The sequence below is a fragment of the Octopus bimaculoides genome, chromosome 7 (genome assembly GCF_046866305.1).
Source record: "Octopus bimaculoides isolate indiv1 chromosome 7, ASM4686630v1, whole genome shotgun sequence".
NCBI lineage: Eukaryota > Metazoa > Mollusca > Cephalopoda > Octopoda > Octopodidae > Octopus > Octopus bimaculoides.
In genome coordinates this window covers 2,248,097-2,262,250 of record NC_142934.1, presented here as the reverse complement: position 1 = coordinate 2,262,250, position 14,154 = coordinate 2,248,097, and the positions used below count along the sequence as shown (strand labels likewise).

The following is a 14,154-nucleotide window of genomic DNA, read 5'->3' as shown; positions in this document are numbered from 1 at the left end:
CCTTGTCATTGAGCCACAGATTTCGAAAATCAAATTTGTTTTTCTTCAGGATATACCATTTCAGCGACAAATTTACAAACATACACTCCCATTTAGATAGAGATCTTTCTGATGCCTGGTTGAGTAGGAGGGCAGAACGGTGACCAAGCAAGCTGTGGGCACAAACCTGGGTGAATCTGACCCCAGGAGCAGATCTTGGTGGTAGTAAAAGAAAAAATATATGATATATAAATCAATTTAAATAGCTTCTTTTTTGCCTGCTTTTAGTGTTGTTGTCTTTGTGGCCATGTGGGTAATTGCACATGCTGTATTACACATCCTGAGCAAGGTTCAATCCCTTCCAGGAGCACTATCCTTGGTGTTAATAGAAATTTGAAATATTTTAAAATATAATATTTACTCCCCGCATTCCACTGCTCTTGTAATTCCTTGGGAGAGTTACAGATTGAAACCCCCTCCCAGTGCATTAAATCCCTACTTCATATCTATCTGTCTATTTATTTATATATATATATCAGTGTTGTCCTTTTCCCATCCAAATGACTTGATCTGGGGTTGCCTGTTGAAATTGAAACAACATGGAACAGCCATATTCTGATCCATTAAGGGACAAACAAAATCTGTTGAATTCACTTTTATTTGATGAAAGAAACAATGAAAATTGTCACACCTCAAGAAAAAAAAACAAAATGAATTTAATAGTTTTCGTGTCTACAATGATCTGCTTCACATGCGTATTTCCCAGTCTACATGATGTATAATGCAAAGAATTTGTGTCTCAGATTCAAAGATAACATCTAGTTAGAATTCTTTGGTACTCTAGGCAGAAGGCCTGGAATTTTGGGGAAAGGATGAAAGGCAAAGTCAACCTCGGCAGAATTCAAAACCAGAACATAAACACAGTTGGAATACTGCTTAGCATGCTAATGCCCCTGTTGGCTCTCCGCCATCTTGATAGAATTCTGCAGTCAGAAAGTGTTTGCAAACAATTGTAATGTGTATGCACACACATACATGTGTGTGTTTGCATGTTATATAATGTGTGAAATGCTGGAAACAGTTGAAAAGCTCTTGCACAAAATGTCCATCAGGCCACCACTGTTTTTCTAAATAATTGTTTTTTATATAATTAATACTTTGTTATAATTAGAAAATTTTTTGTTGTGTGTGTATGTATATATATATAATCTAGCTGCATGGAATGTGTGTATTGTATGCTTGTATATAACTGTGTGCAGAATTATGTATAATATATATGTATATATATCTAGCATTATACTGTTGTGTGTTTATACAATGTTTATCCATATCTCACTTGTTCTCCAGGGCTGCGCTAGAAAATTGGAAGAATTTTTCCGAGACAATCTCTATATAATTGGAAGTGTTGGTCTCGGTTTGTGTTGTTTACAGGTGAGTCACGTATATATACTCTGCCGTCCCCTCTAACCCTTATCAATATGATGATAATCCCAACAATGTCTATTGGATTTATTACATCTGGGTAAGCTGTAGATGGCGACAGGGCCTAGACTTAAAGGGAGGGGCTTAGAGTGTGTGGTTTATGGGAACTCTGGTAGAGGTAGACATAGCAGTGAGAGGGGAAGGGGTGCTTCGTGTGGAGTCGGAGCACATTCTCATTTGTCTCCACCACCATCGCCCTTATTCAGAGTAATGGCCTTATTTTATGGAATCGACATTTAAGGGTTCCCTTGTTTTTAGCTTCTCACTACTCTGCCCAGTTCCTGGGGGAGAGGTTAGAATTAAGGGTGCACCTGATGGAGTTAGTGTAGGGGGCCACAGACCATGCACCCCCACCCATCATCACCGGTTAATCATCCCTTTTTTTTTTTCCTTTTCAGATAATCGGAACAGCGTTAGCATGTTGTCTTATGCAACGTGTCAAATGGGGAACAAGGCTGCAATAATTGGGTGCAGCGTTGCACAACATTAGATCCTTTGCTGCATCATGCTGAACTGCATCAACACAGAACTATATATGCATACCACTAATATACACATGCACAGACATGGTGTTATATATATATATATACACACACACACTCCCTCAATGTCTCTCAGACCTACATATATACATACTGCTTATACACACTAATTAACAACACATCTCTGACTATATATATATATCATTTCACTTATATACATATGCATGCAAGACAACATACATACCCCAATCCATATGTATATAGACATACACGCATATACATGCATACACACAGAGAGACAAATATATAGACATGTGCATGTATACAGATGTCTGTAGAGAAATATATATACATGCAATTTGGATTTAAAAATGAGAGACAACAAAATACTCAATCGGATTTGGAAGATGGAACCTGTCTGAGTTGTTTCTGTGAGTTTGGCCGTTTCCATTCCAGGAGAGATGCACGAAATGCAGAGTAGTCACCGAATATATATATATATATGTAATATAAAAGTATTGTAGATATAATATAAACAATATTGTATGTGTGTTGACACTGATTCAAAAATGAGAAAAAAACCAAAAACCTTGAATTTGCTTGGCAGACAGCCATTGATATAAAAATGTGGCATGAAAGCCTCACAATCATCATTCTTGATATACATTTCTACAGCAAACACAGTGTGTGCACTGGGTCCTGGATCATCCATGATAGAAACTGAAATGAAATAATGGTAAAACATTAGCTACATGAAAATACTCTTACCACATGTCGAGCTTTTATTTGTGCTTCACTAATGACAAGTGCAGCCAAGATTTTTTTTTTTTTGCTGCACTTTGGGGTGTATGTGTATAAATTGGTTTTATGTTTTTTTTCTTTATATATGTGTATATGCACACACAGTTGGTTTCCTTCAGCTTCTGTCTCCCTGATTTACTCACAAAGTCTAGAAAAGACACTTGCCCTAGGTGCCATGCTGGGGGACCTGAAATACACTTTGTAACCACCGTCATCCTCCCCCTTCTTCATTAAGTCATATATATAGGTGTGTATATATAAAATCTTTGTGATTTAAGGACGATTTGTCTGCTGTTGGTAAAGAGGGAACTGGTCCTGAAGAGCAGGGTTTCACAGCCCTTATACTAACAAAGATCCCTTTTCTTTAAACTAATTTTCCCATCGACCCAACCTTTTGAAAGATATTTGTCTTCTTAACAAAACAATTTTGAACTTTGCACATGCCCACTCCTCATAGTCCAGTGGATTAATATGAAGATGTAACATGGTAACATGTTAGTCCGTCAACCCATTGATAAATGGTTCAAGTCCTCCTATGGTAGTATCAATTCCAAATATTGTTTCATACAGTTCTATATTTAAGAAATGAAGAATTATTTACATTATTTACATTTGACGGATATTTGTCCTCATCTTGTTAACGCATTTCGGATGATATACCCTCCAGCCTTCATCAGGTGTCTTGGGGAAATTTCATACCTGGGTTCTCATTCCAAGCACTGACCTGAATAATAATAATAATAAATACCTTAGGAATGAGAACTCAGGTTCGAAATTTCCCCAAGACACCTGATGAAGGCTGGAGGGTATATTAGCCGAAACAAGATGAGGACAAATACCCGTCAAATGTAAATATTGTTTATATTAAGATTTAGTCGTTAACCTATATTAAATATTTGTTTTATTTCAATGAACTTATTGTTTTGCTCTCTACGTTCTACACCCATCATTCATATATATATATACACACACCCATCCACAGTTTCTGTCTCACAAATTCACTCACAAGGGGGTCTTAGTAAATCCGGGGTTAGAGCAGAGGACCCCTGGTCTTTATGCCATGCAGACAGATTGAACTCAAAACCACATCAGCAGCATTAAGGAAGCAATTAACCCTTATTTCACTGTTAGCCCCTTAATTTCATTATTGTTTCATTTACCAATCATTTTTCTTTGTTATTTTTATTTCTCAGTTTTAACTAAAAATCAATATAAATTCAATAAATTAATTTATTTTCGTTGTACTTGTTTTTCGTCTTGTTTTTTCTTTTAATTCTCCAAAAAAAAAAAAAAATTACTATTTCTCACTGTTGGTGCCCAATCGTGACCCAGAAGACTTACGATTGAAGCTGTACCAACCTGTCTACATTGTCCCATCTGCCTCTCTGTGTCCAACACAGTAGAGAGTTGAGGGAGACTTGGATGCTATTTCTTGCAGCCAAACTCTATACAGAGACTTTCTTCATTAGAATCTGGCCAGTTCCATCTGTCTTACTTAGCCCCAGGTCAGTCATGATCTAACACATTCCAGCTGTGACACCCACCACCTCATTTTAGAGGAACTTTGCCATTACTAGCAGGTAAAACGACCACATCTTAAAGTTTCTGATTTTCGATATTTGGGTGGATATGAAGAGGGGAGGAGAAGAAAGAAAGAACAGACAGGTGCTTACACAAAGTATAGCTGTGTGATTACGTTTGCGCTCTGACCACCATGGGTTCACTACCATTGTGTGGCACCCTGGGCAATGTCTTTTATAGCCCCAGGCAAACCAAAGGCCTGTGAGTGGATTCGGTGGATGGAAACTGACAGAAACACACCATGAATGTGTGTGTGTTTGTCTCTTTTTCTTGGTATCGTGTGATATTTGTAAATGAGCGTCACTTATTGGAAATAAATGACGTCTATGAAAACAGGCGAGGGTTGGCAACAGGAAGAGCATTCAACTGTAGCGAAGCTGCCTCAATAAATTCCATCTGACCCTTAGAAAAGTTAACGTTAAAACGATGACATTGATTAGACTGCGTGTAAATAAATATACACACGTTGTGTTACAAGTTTGTATGTAATAACTACGTTTGCTCAGAGTTAATTCAGGAAAAGCGAAATAAAATAATGCAAGGGAAATAATTCTGGTTACTTACCTTTACTGATGACATTGTTGCCTCCCTTGGAAATAAGCAATTTTTAGCATTCTTGATAGGTCACAGGTTCAAATCCAGGTAATCGAGATATTTGGTAGCTGTTTCTAGTCGATCAGCTGGCCCTCACTTCAGTAGAGATGGTGTTATGACTCCTGAAGAGGGCAGCAGTCTATCTCAGGTGACATTCTCCAAACATCTGATCCTTATTCACATCACTAATGGAAAGTATTTCAATCTGTTCAGGCTCAGGGCCAAGGTGCCACCACCACCACCACTGCCATTTCCTCCCTGAGTTGAAGAAAGTATTATTAAAAATGAAAGAATTTTTTTGGGTGTGGAAAGGATTTTAAGAATATTATTTCGTTTTGAGGAATCATCGAAGAGTGATGGCCATTTGATGAGCAACTTGTGTCCGGAGAAAACTTTGAAGTTTCCACGAAATATCATATGAAAGACATTGGTGCCATGATTGAAAAGTGAAACGGTAGCAACGGCTGATTCTGTGAGTATCTGGTTCTTGATAAGTGTCAATAAGGCAGACATTTCTTACACAGTCCCCAGTGACATCCCTGATGATGTTGTGAAAGAAAAGTTCATCAAAAGAAACCTCGGAGTTTTCCCAGAAACTCATGTCATGATTAAACTGAAGAGGATAAAAAGTCAAAGGAACTAACTTGTTACCAGGACTCATTATGGGAAGTTTGCTGAAGTATTTAACAAAATCTGGTTCCCAGAGGAGATAATCATGTTCTACAGAAAAGCTAAGTTGGGAAACGGTTGGAATATCCAAGAGAAATGCCAAAAATGTTTGCTGTTTTTTTTTAACATTTTTAAAATCTATTTTCCAAATTGCACCTAAATTTCTTTTTGTGTCATCACGACAATGAAATATCTGCAAAACACATGCGACTGAAATGGTCCCAGATTCAACAAGTTGTGGATCCTCCGGATAATGGCCAGAAACACTGACACCAATTTTTTCCAAAATTTTTGAAATGAGGTCAAAGAGTTTTTTACTTTCAGACAGTGTGTCTTTCTCTTGTGGCAGGATTCCCAGCAACTCAAGTGATACGGGGACATAGTTATCCAAAATATGGCCCTTCTTAAAAACCAAACCGTGTAGAAGCAGCAGTTGGTCAATGCCTATATCTTCTGTTGTAAGTAAGTCGGGTACATTCTCCAACAGAGATGTTCTCAGGTGATATTCGGCCACAGAACACTGACCACTGCTTTGGTCAACTATAAACCCTGTTGGCTCTTTTATTAAGTGATATACAAAGGATGAATGGCCGATACTGGTACCTCCCTGGGGTTCTGTAAGAAATTTTGGTGCCAATAGTGATGAATTGCATCGATGGTGAATGATAGAGTCTTGAGAAGATTCTGGAACAGTTTTACAAGAGTGCAGATTGGAAAAGGCTAGTTTCAAGTTGGATAAAATAGTTTTTAGAGGATGACAGCCCGATTGGTTCATAATTTGTCTGCAAAGAAAAGGAAAATCTACAAAATGTTTGGAGAAAAATATTAAAAGAGAACAATGGTAACAGAACAAGAAAATTATACAGATGTACAGATAAAACAGGTTTTAGTTAAAACAAGTGTTGAATTGTATAGGTTTTCGATAAAATAAGATATAAATAAAACAAGTTTTAGATAGATTGTTCATCTAATTATTTTACAAGAATATTTCATTATCAAAATATAAATTGAAAATTAATAAACAGCCTGGTGTAGCCATCTGGTTTCACCAGTCCTCAGTCAAATCGTCCAGCCCATGCTAGCATGGAAAGCGGACGTTAAACGACGACGACAATACGTACAGACATATATATATATATATATATATTATATATATATATATATATATATATATATATATATATATATATATATATATATATATATACCGCCTGACTGGCCTTTGTAGGGTTTTCGAGCGCGATCGTTGCCAGTGCCCCTGGACTGGCTCTTGTGCGGGTGGCACATAAAAGACACCATTTCGAGCGTGGCCGTTTTCGTGCGGGTGACACGTAAAAGCACCCACTACACTCTGAGTGGTTGGCATTAGGAAGGGCATCCAGCTGTAGAAACTCTGCCAAATTAGATTGGAGCCTGGTGTTGCCATCCGGTTTCACCAGTCCTCAGTCAAATCGTCCAACCCATGCAAGCATGGAAGGCGGACGTTAAACGATGATGATGATGATGAGTAAAAATATAAACCAGAGATTACGATGTCATTACTGAAGCCTTTATCGACTTCGTTAAGAAGGAACAAAGAAATGTAATTAAAGAATGAAATTATTAGATAGAATGGAGGAAATTAAATTAAAAACTTTTGAAGAAATATAATATTTAGGTTTAAGGTCAGTAATTTGGGATGTCAACAACTCCAGCTTTTAGAAAGGAATTTTTCACTGGACCAAGACGGATGAAAGATAAAGCTGAACTTAGCAGGATCTGAACTCAGAATGCAAAGATCTCAAACACCAATGATTCTGCATTCCACTTCTTCCTCATCACCATCTTTACACTTCAAATACTACTGAGGGTTAATTTTGCCTTTCATCCTTTAGGGGGTCAATGAAGTACCAGTTGAGTGCTGGGGATCGGTGTAATTGACAAGCCCCAACACCTCAAAATTTTCAGGCTTTCTATGTATTGTTGAAAGAATTATCATCATCATCGTTTAACGTCCGCTTTCCATGCTAGCATGGGTTGGACGATTTGACTGAGGACTGGCGAACCAGATGGCTACACCAGGCTCCAATCTGATCTGGCAGAGTTTCTACAGTTATGTTTGACCCCAAGCCCTTCCCAGTCCAGCAGACCAACGATTAAGACGTTCCAACCATAACCACCTTGTCTTTATAAGTCTAGAGCTACACTGGCCAATGTGTCTTTCATATAAAGACAGTAAGGTGTGATTTGAGGTAGATCTGCTATTTCTAGCAGACCAAACAATCAGGAAAAGGTTCCACATTGTCTCGACATGTACCAGTAATATACTTGGGTGAAATCAATGAAATACAAAAACAAACCAATATCAAGTGTGACTTACTTGTAGTTGTAAAGTTTTGAGTAAAGGTAAGGTGGAGTGTTGAGTGTCCCCTTGAGGAAGGGGAGAGGTTTGAGTTGAAGAGTGTGAGGGACACTGACAGACTCCTGAAGCTGGAAAACATGAGTGAGGCCCCCAGTTGTTGAGAAACCCTTGTCTTGACTTCTGTAATAACAACAGAGAGAGTTAATGGATTTTGGGGTTTTAGGGAATTAGTAGGGGTGACTCAGGGAGTGGAAGGGGGTTGTAATGAAGGGTTCATGGGATGGCTAGCGATGGGCATGGGTGAAGGGAGAGGACACGAACCGGTCTTACAATAACCTTCATTTCACAGATGTCAAGGGAAAAGGGGTTAGGAACAGGTCCAGTCCTGTGTGTTGATTACATAAAAGTGATGGGAATTGATGAAGGCTGTATCCATGGTGATAGAATGGAATTGGACCCAATAAGTGAAAGACCCAAATGAAGATATTATCCATCTTAACTTCCTTCACCACCACCCTCTTAACATTTCTGTTTTGCTGATAGGGGTGGATTAGTCTATTCCGTTGCTGGATATTGCCCCTCATTATTTATTAACTTGTTTGCGAGGATCAGGTTCTTAAGTTAAAATTTCAACCCCCCATGTTTCCCAAGCTCAGCCGCTTCTTTATACACATCCATTTGATTCCTCTAATGTCCTGTTTGTCTCCCAATTCATATATACCATCATAGTCACACACTAACTTTCCAGCCTTCCCAGAATCCTCTTCTTTCAAGGTCCATAACCTCACCATCATCCAATATTACAGTTGATGCATGGACATCGAACAATCTGAGCTGTTCACTTTGAGGGATAAATAAACCCTTTGCCATTATTAATCAGAGATCCCTTGACTTCATCCCTCTGCTCTTCCACAGCTAATAAGGGTCTCTTAGGTAACATACTATCAACTACATCTAGTGATCTCTCCAAGCATGGGTATGGGTGCGAGAAGTTTATTTTCCACAAATTATCCTTGTAATGTCTGCTACACATAGAGTGAATCTTTTCTGTCAACCTGTCTGTGTTTCTACAACAAGGCTTCTACATCCGAACTTTACACTAGAACCATTGTATGCTATTGCCACCATATTTTCTCAACAAACTGAGCAGAGCCATTTCCCTGATGCTAACAGGGTCTTTAGTTCTAGATTTTGTTTACAAGCCTGGAATTTCTTATAGAAATCTTTGATATAACAAGTAGGTTGTCAGTATACAAGAAATGCCCTTGGATTGTTGATCTTGTATTATGGAGGGACAAACAATAAACGGGTGGGCGTTCAATATTGAGACCTGATGTGCGTCCCTCCCTGCACACATTCGTAGTGACTGACAGACTGCATGAAACCTTGTCAGTGACCCCTCCCCCTAAGCTAAGTACTTCTGTAGTTGTCTCACTAGGAAGGAGGCATTTGATGGCACCTCTTCCTGGTGCAAAGTTCTTCTTTAATCAGTTTCACTCGTAATTTTCATAAGTTTCTCCAACAACCTGATGTCTCTGTGGAGTCTCCTTTGCCCTTGTAGCTGCTGCTGCTGCGTATGACACTTTCTTGTCCTATTTGATTGATCAGGGACCAGAGTATAATTCACTTCGTCAGATATCCCCAGCATCCCACCAACTGTCCCCCATCAATCAGATACCTTCCCAGTTTTCATCCAACTTCATTTTATGATTTTAGCCAAACCCTCTGCTGTCCACTTCATTAGCCAAACCCTCTGCTGTCCGCTTCATTAGCCAAACCCTCTGCTGTCCGCTTCATTAGCCAAACCCTCTGCTGTCCGCTTCATTAGCCAAACCCTCTGCTGGGTCTGTTTGGGGTTCGCCTTCTCTCTTCTCATTCAACAACCTCTTGTAATGGCATTTCTATGCGTCTTTCTTTGTCAAGTCAGTCATAGCAAATGGTGCTGCTATTATTCTGTACAGAATCCCCACCCCATCCTTTCCCAATATCTTGATTCTCTCTTGTACATTGTCTTCTAGGCTGGGATGCCTCTTCCCACACATTTTCACATTGTCTTCTAGGCTGGGATGCCTCTTCCCACACATTTACACATTGTGCCATTCTCATTACAATGTTGTCCTGCCATTTCACCTCCCTTCAAATGATTGAAGTGGAGTTTTGGGGTGGTGGTGGGGAGACGAGACAATAATTGAGTGAACAAACCTGAAACCTGTGCAGGAATATTCTGAGTAAAGATCTGCTTGGAATGGAAGAACTTTGGTAAGAATTAGGCTGGAGTCTGCTGCCATGGACACAACTTGCCATGTGTCTGGCCAGAGTCTCTGGACACTGTCAACAGGGGTTCCACCTTGACCCTGGCAAAGGGTCATCATGATTTCACCAGATGGAGACAAAATGGACGAAGCACTAGAGAAATAGAAATACAGAAAGTGACATGAACACCACAACATCACTGTACAATGATCACCATGACAACACCAAATAACATTACTACCACAATATAACCACCAACACATTGAAGACTATACTGTAATCATGACAACACTACTACTAATACTACTATACAACCATCATAAACTCAGTTACCAATCATTAATTGTTGCACAGCTGCCCCTGGTGAGACGTACCCCCTTATAATTCCTATTTATTATATCTAGGAATACTGGCACACCGAATGGAAAGTGACTTTGAGAGACCCAGTTTAACGATGAGAACAGACTGGAGGCTGAGAGTTTGGATGAGATTTAGGTTTTTGTTTCATGACTTTTCTACAACAAACTCTGCTCTTAAGGATTTGCCCGCCACCACCCCTCCCAACTTCTACCTACACTGTCCCCTCTGTTGGGCCTCTGTTAGGAAGACTTTCCTTCTCCCAGGCATTTCCCACATTTAATAACCTTTCATAGTAGCACTTCCTCACAAGTGCAAGCCTAACATTATCCATTCGTACCCACTTCTCACCCTTATCATCTGCACCCATACCCTCCACACCATTGATCTTCACACTGTCAGACCATTGGCAAACCCCTTCCTTCCTGCTTCTATTCTTGCTAAGTATACCTGTCACCTCCATTCCCTCTTAGCTATGTTATAGCTGCTTCTATTTCCGCATTCATTTCAAGCCTACCTCTTCACTTTGATGGTCCTGTCTGTCACCAGGTTATCCTTGGTCTGGCCAAAGTTTTGTGTCACCCACAGATTTGGTCTGTTGCCCTCAGTAGGTTGTCCCATAACAATTCCTGTAGTCCTCTATGTTATACCATCTTGTGCTTGAGAAGACCCACCAAGCCAAGTAAAATTGCAGTCGTGGTAGATACCAGTGTCACGCAAATGGCACCAGTGCCAGTGGCATGTAAAAGCACCCGTTACACTCTCGGAGGGGTTGGTGTTAGGAAGGGCATCCAACCATAGAAAACCCTGCCGAATCAGGTGCAGCCCTCCAGCTGGCCAGCCCTGGTCAAACTGTCCAACCCATGCCAGCATGGACAACGGACGTTAAATGACAATGATGATGATGATGATGATGATGATGAAGGGTCCTCGTAACTATTACAAAGAAATCCAAACCAATTAGTATTCTTTGAACAAAGTCTCTTGCAATCTTTGTTCTGCCCTCAGTTATGGACACTTCCTTGTCACTCTCAGTGTAAGAAATATTGTAAACCACTGAATGGTCCCATTGCTAGCCTGTAGCTAATGGCACCTGGAAATTAAAATATACAACAGAAAATTATGTGGAAAAAAAAAAACCTTATTTTTCTGACCTTTTAAAGAAATTCCTCAAAAGTGCTCGGTTCTTTTTGTTGTTTGATTTTCCACCAACGTGAGGGAAGTTGAAAATGATTCTTTCAAAGGCCTCATTCTTTAGATCAATGTCTTGGTGTAACTTTGTGGCATCTAAGTCTAAGATAACTTGGCATCCTGCATAGGGAGGCAGTGAGACACAAGATATGATGATGATGACAGAGCAATTTCAAAATAGTCAGTACGATATTTTAGTTTACATACATACACTAATATCATATATATATATATATATAGTTGAAATTTACAGAAAAACAAAAGACAAAGACAGGTGTATTAGTATGATGCTCGGGAAAATGAGAAAGACTTTTATGTTTCGAGCTTATGCTCTTCAACAGAACGGAAAAGGAGAAAATAAAGAGAGAGAGAATGAAAAAAACTTGTGGATTTAGCAGTCAAGCATGGCAACTGGTTGGAAAACAAGAAATTTGAGAGTAGAGGTTGAAAGAAGGGGAGATAATAAAGTATTGGTGATCCCAAAATGAGGGTGTGTGGGCTGGGGGTAGAGTGCGTGTGTAGGGAGGGAGGGGGTGGTATCAATGAAGAGAGGAAGTAGGTGTCAGATGTAGAGAGAAGATTATATACATACAGGTGTGTTTTTATGCTCCGTTTTAACAAAAACAATTTTACATTAGTCTGATGTATTCTACACTCGTAGAATACAAATTTATTATTCTTAAACAAGTCGGATGATGGCTTAGCTGGCCAAAACTTTGAAGTCACAGTCAATAGTGTTCTTGCTTAAGAATAGCATATATATCAATCATGTGTATTGTTGCTGCTTTTAGCAGGTTGAGCAACCCTGTACAGCAGACGGTGTGCTCCTATGATCGCCAAATGTGTTATTTGAAGTGGGCTGAAAAGTGCCTGCATATCTTAAAAAAACTCCAGTGATTTTTAAATGCACTAAACCAGTGCATGTGCAGTCCACTGTGTGCACCTTCCAACAACATGGGTTTCGGTTCAGTCCTGCACACTGTCATCTTGGGGAAATTATATTATAGCCTTGGACTGATCAAAGCCTTCTGCATGGACCCTGTTAATAGAAACTGAAATAAGCCTGTTGTGTGTGTGTGTGTGACAGCAGAACCCACTACGTGTGTGTGTGTGTGTGTGTGTGTGAGTATAAGTGAATGTGTGTATACATACACATGCAAATTTATCAAATCTCCATTTAATGGCTCCCACCCACCCAAAACGAGTGAAAGACAGCAACGACCTTGGTAGGATTGGAACTCAGATCATAACGTAATATTACAATATGTTTAGACCATTGCTGTACCAACTCTGCCAGATCTTCGAAAGGTCTTGTATAAACGTACAGGCGTTACTAATTATGACAGACAATGTTGTTAATAATGTAGAATGGCAAACATAAGAAACGATCAGAGTTCAACTATCCATTAGGCGTAAGGGAGAAAACTCTGGGATTCGGCGAAAGAGTTACCCCGCTTTAGGGTTGTTGATTTCAAGCCTGAGCTTAGCTCAACTCACATTTCATACAATGCGATACTCTCATGTGACAAAATATTATCCTACATGTGCCACCCGCATGTCACAAAGTATTATCCTACATGTGCCACCCTCATGTCACAAAATATTATCCTACATGTGCCACCCTCATGTCACAAAGTATTATCCTACATGTGCCACCCTCAAGTTATTATCCCTACTGCATTCCCCTCACATTTTGAGCGTGGCTGTTGCTGGTACCGCCTGACTGGCCCTCGTGCCGGTGGCACGTAAAAGCACCCACTACACTCTCGGAGTGGTTGGCGTTAGGAAGGGCATCCAGCTGTAGAAACTCTGCCAGATCAGATTGGAGCCTGGTGCAGCCATCTGGTTCACCAGTCCTCAGTCAAATCGACCAACCCAGGATAAAAATTGTTAAAAAAAAACTTCTACCTGTGTAAAATTCACACCCAAAAGTTTCCAGAATTACTGATATGGCCAGGGAAAAAGGTTTTCAATTTAGTTGTATTTAGCATAATTTCACTTACTTATGATTAGACTTTATGAAATTTTGCTTAAATTTAAAATAATTTCTGTTTAACAGGTATCACATTGAAAGCTATTAAATTACAAAGTCTTTGTCTTGTTTTTAATAACCTTTATTTTACATTTCTTGCCCACAAGAGATTATGTCTGATCATTAGCATACTTCTGTATGTCTTCTCAAATCACAATCACAGGGAAAGTTGTTGATAATTCTTATTAACAGAATCAAAGATTCTTATTAACAGAATACGTACAAGTGTTGCAAATTAAGTTTAATTACCAATAAACATCAGCTTGGATGACACTCTACTCAACCGACAGAAGAAGGCGACCGATCAAACTGATTATGTAAACAGAATTCTGATTGGTCGAAAGTGTCTTGTCTCAAGCTCTGATTTTCTTGTTGGAACCTTTGATATGGAG

General features: G+C 39.4%; 2 protein-coding genes across 9 annotated transcripts in view; one reads left to right on the top strand and one right to left on the bottom strand.

The window, feature by feature from the left end:
• Positions 1–3,988, top strand: part of LOC106872245 (CD151 antigen) — an 88,469-nt gene extending 84,481 nt beyond the window's left edge. For all 4 annotated transcript variants that reach the window (XM_014919160.3, XM_014919159.3, XM_014919161.3 and 1 more), the window contains 2 exons: positions 1,327–1,410; positions 1,860–3,988. In XM_014919160.3, coding sequence (XP_014774646.1) covers positions 1,327–1,410; positions 1,860–1,925 — 150 coding nt within the window. In that variant the 3' untranslated portion in view covers positions 1,926–3,988. The remainder of the gene's footprint in view (positions 1–1,326; positions 1,411–1,859) is intronic.
• Positions 622–14,154, bottom strand: part of LOC106872244 (ferredoxin-fold anticodon-binding domain-containing protein 1 homolog) — a 131,574-nt gene continuing 118,041 nt past the window's right edge. For 4 of the 5 annotated variants that reach the window (XM_089354573.1, XM_014919158.3, XM_014919157.3 and 1 more), the window contains 5 exons: positions 11,694–11,850; positions 10,132–10,335; positions 7,948–8,109; positions 4,890–6,370; positions 622–2,663 (listed from right to left, as the gene is read on the bottom strand). In XM_089354573.1, the coding sequence (XP_089210699.1) occupies positions 5,263–6,370; positions 7,948–8,109; positions 10,132–10,335; positions 11,694–11,850 (1,631 nt within the window). In that variant the 3' untranslated portion in view covers positions 622–2,663; positions 4,890–5,262. The remainder of the gene's footprint in view (positions 2,664–4,889; positions 6,371–7,947; positions 8,110–10,131; positions 10,336–11,693; positions 11,851–14,154) is intronic. The other variant, XM_089354574.1, reaches the window with a different exon arrangement.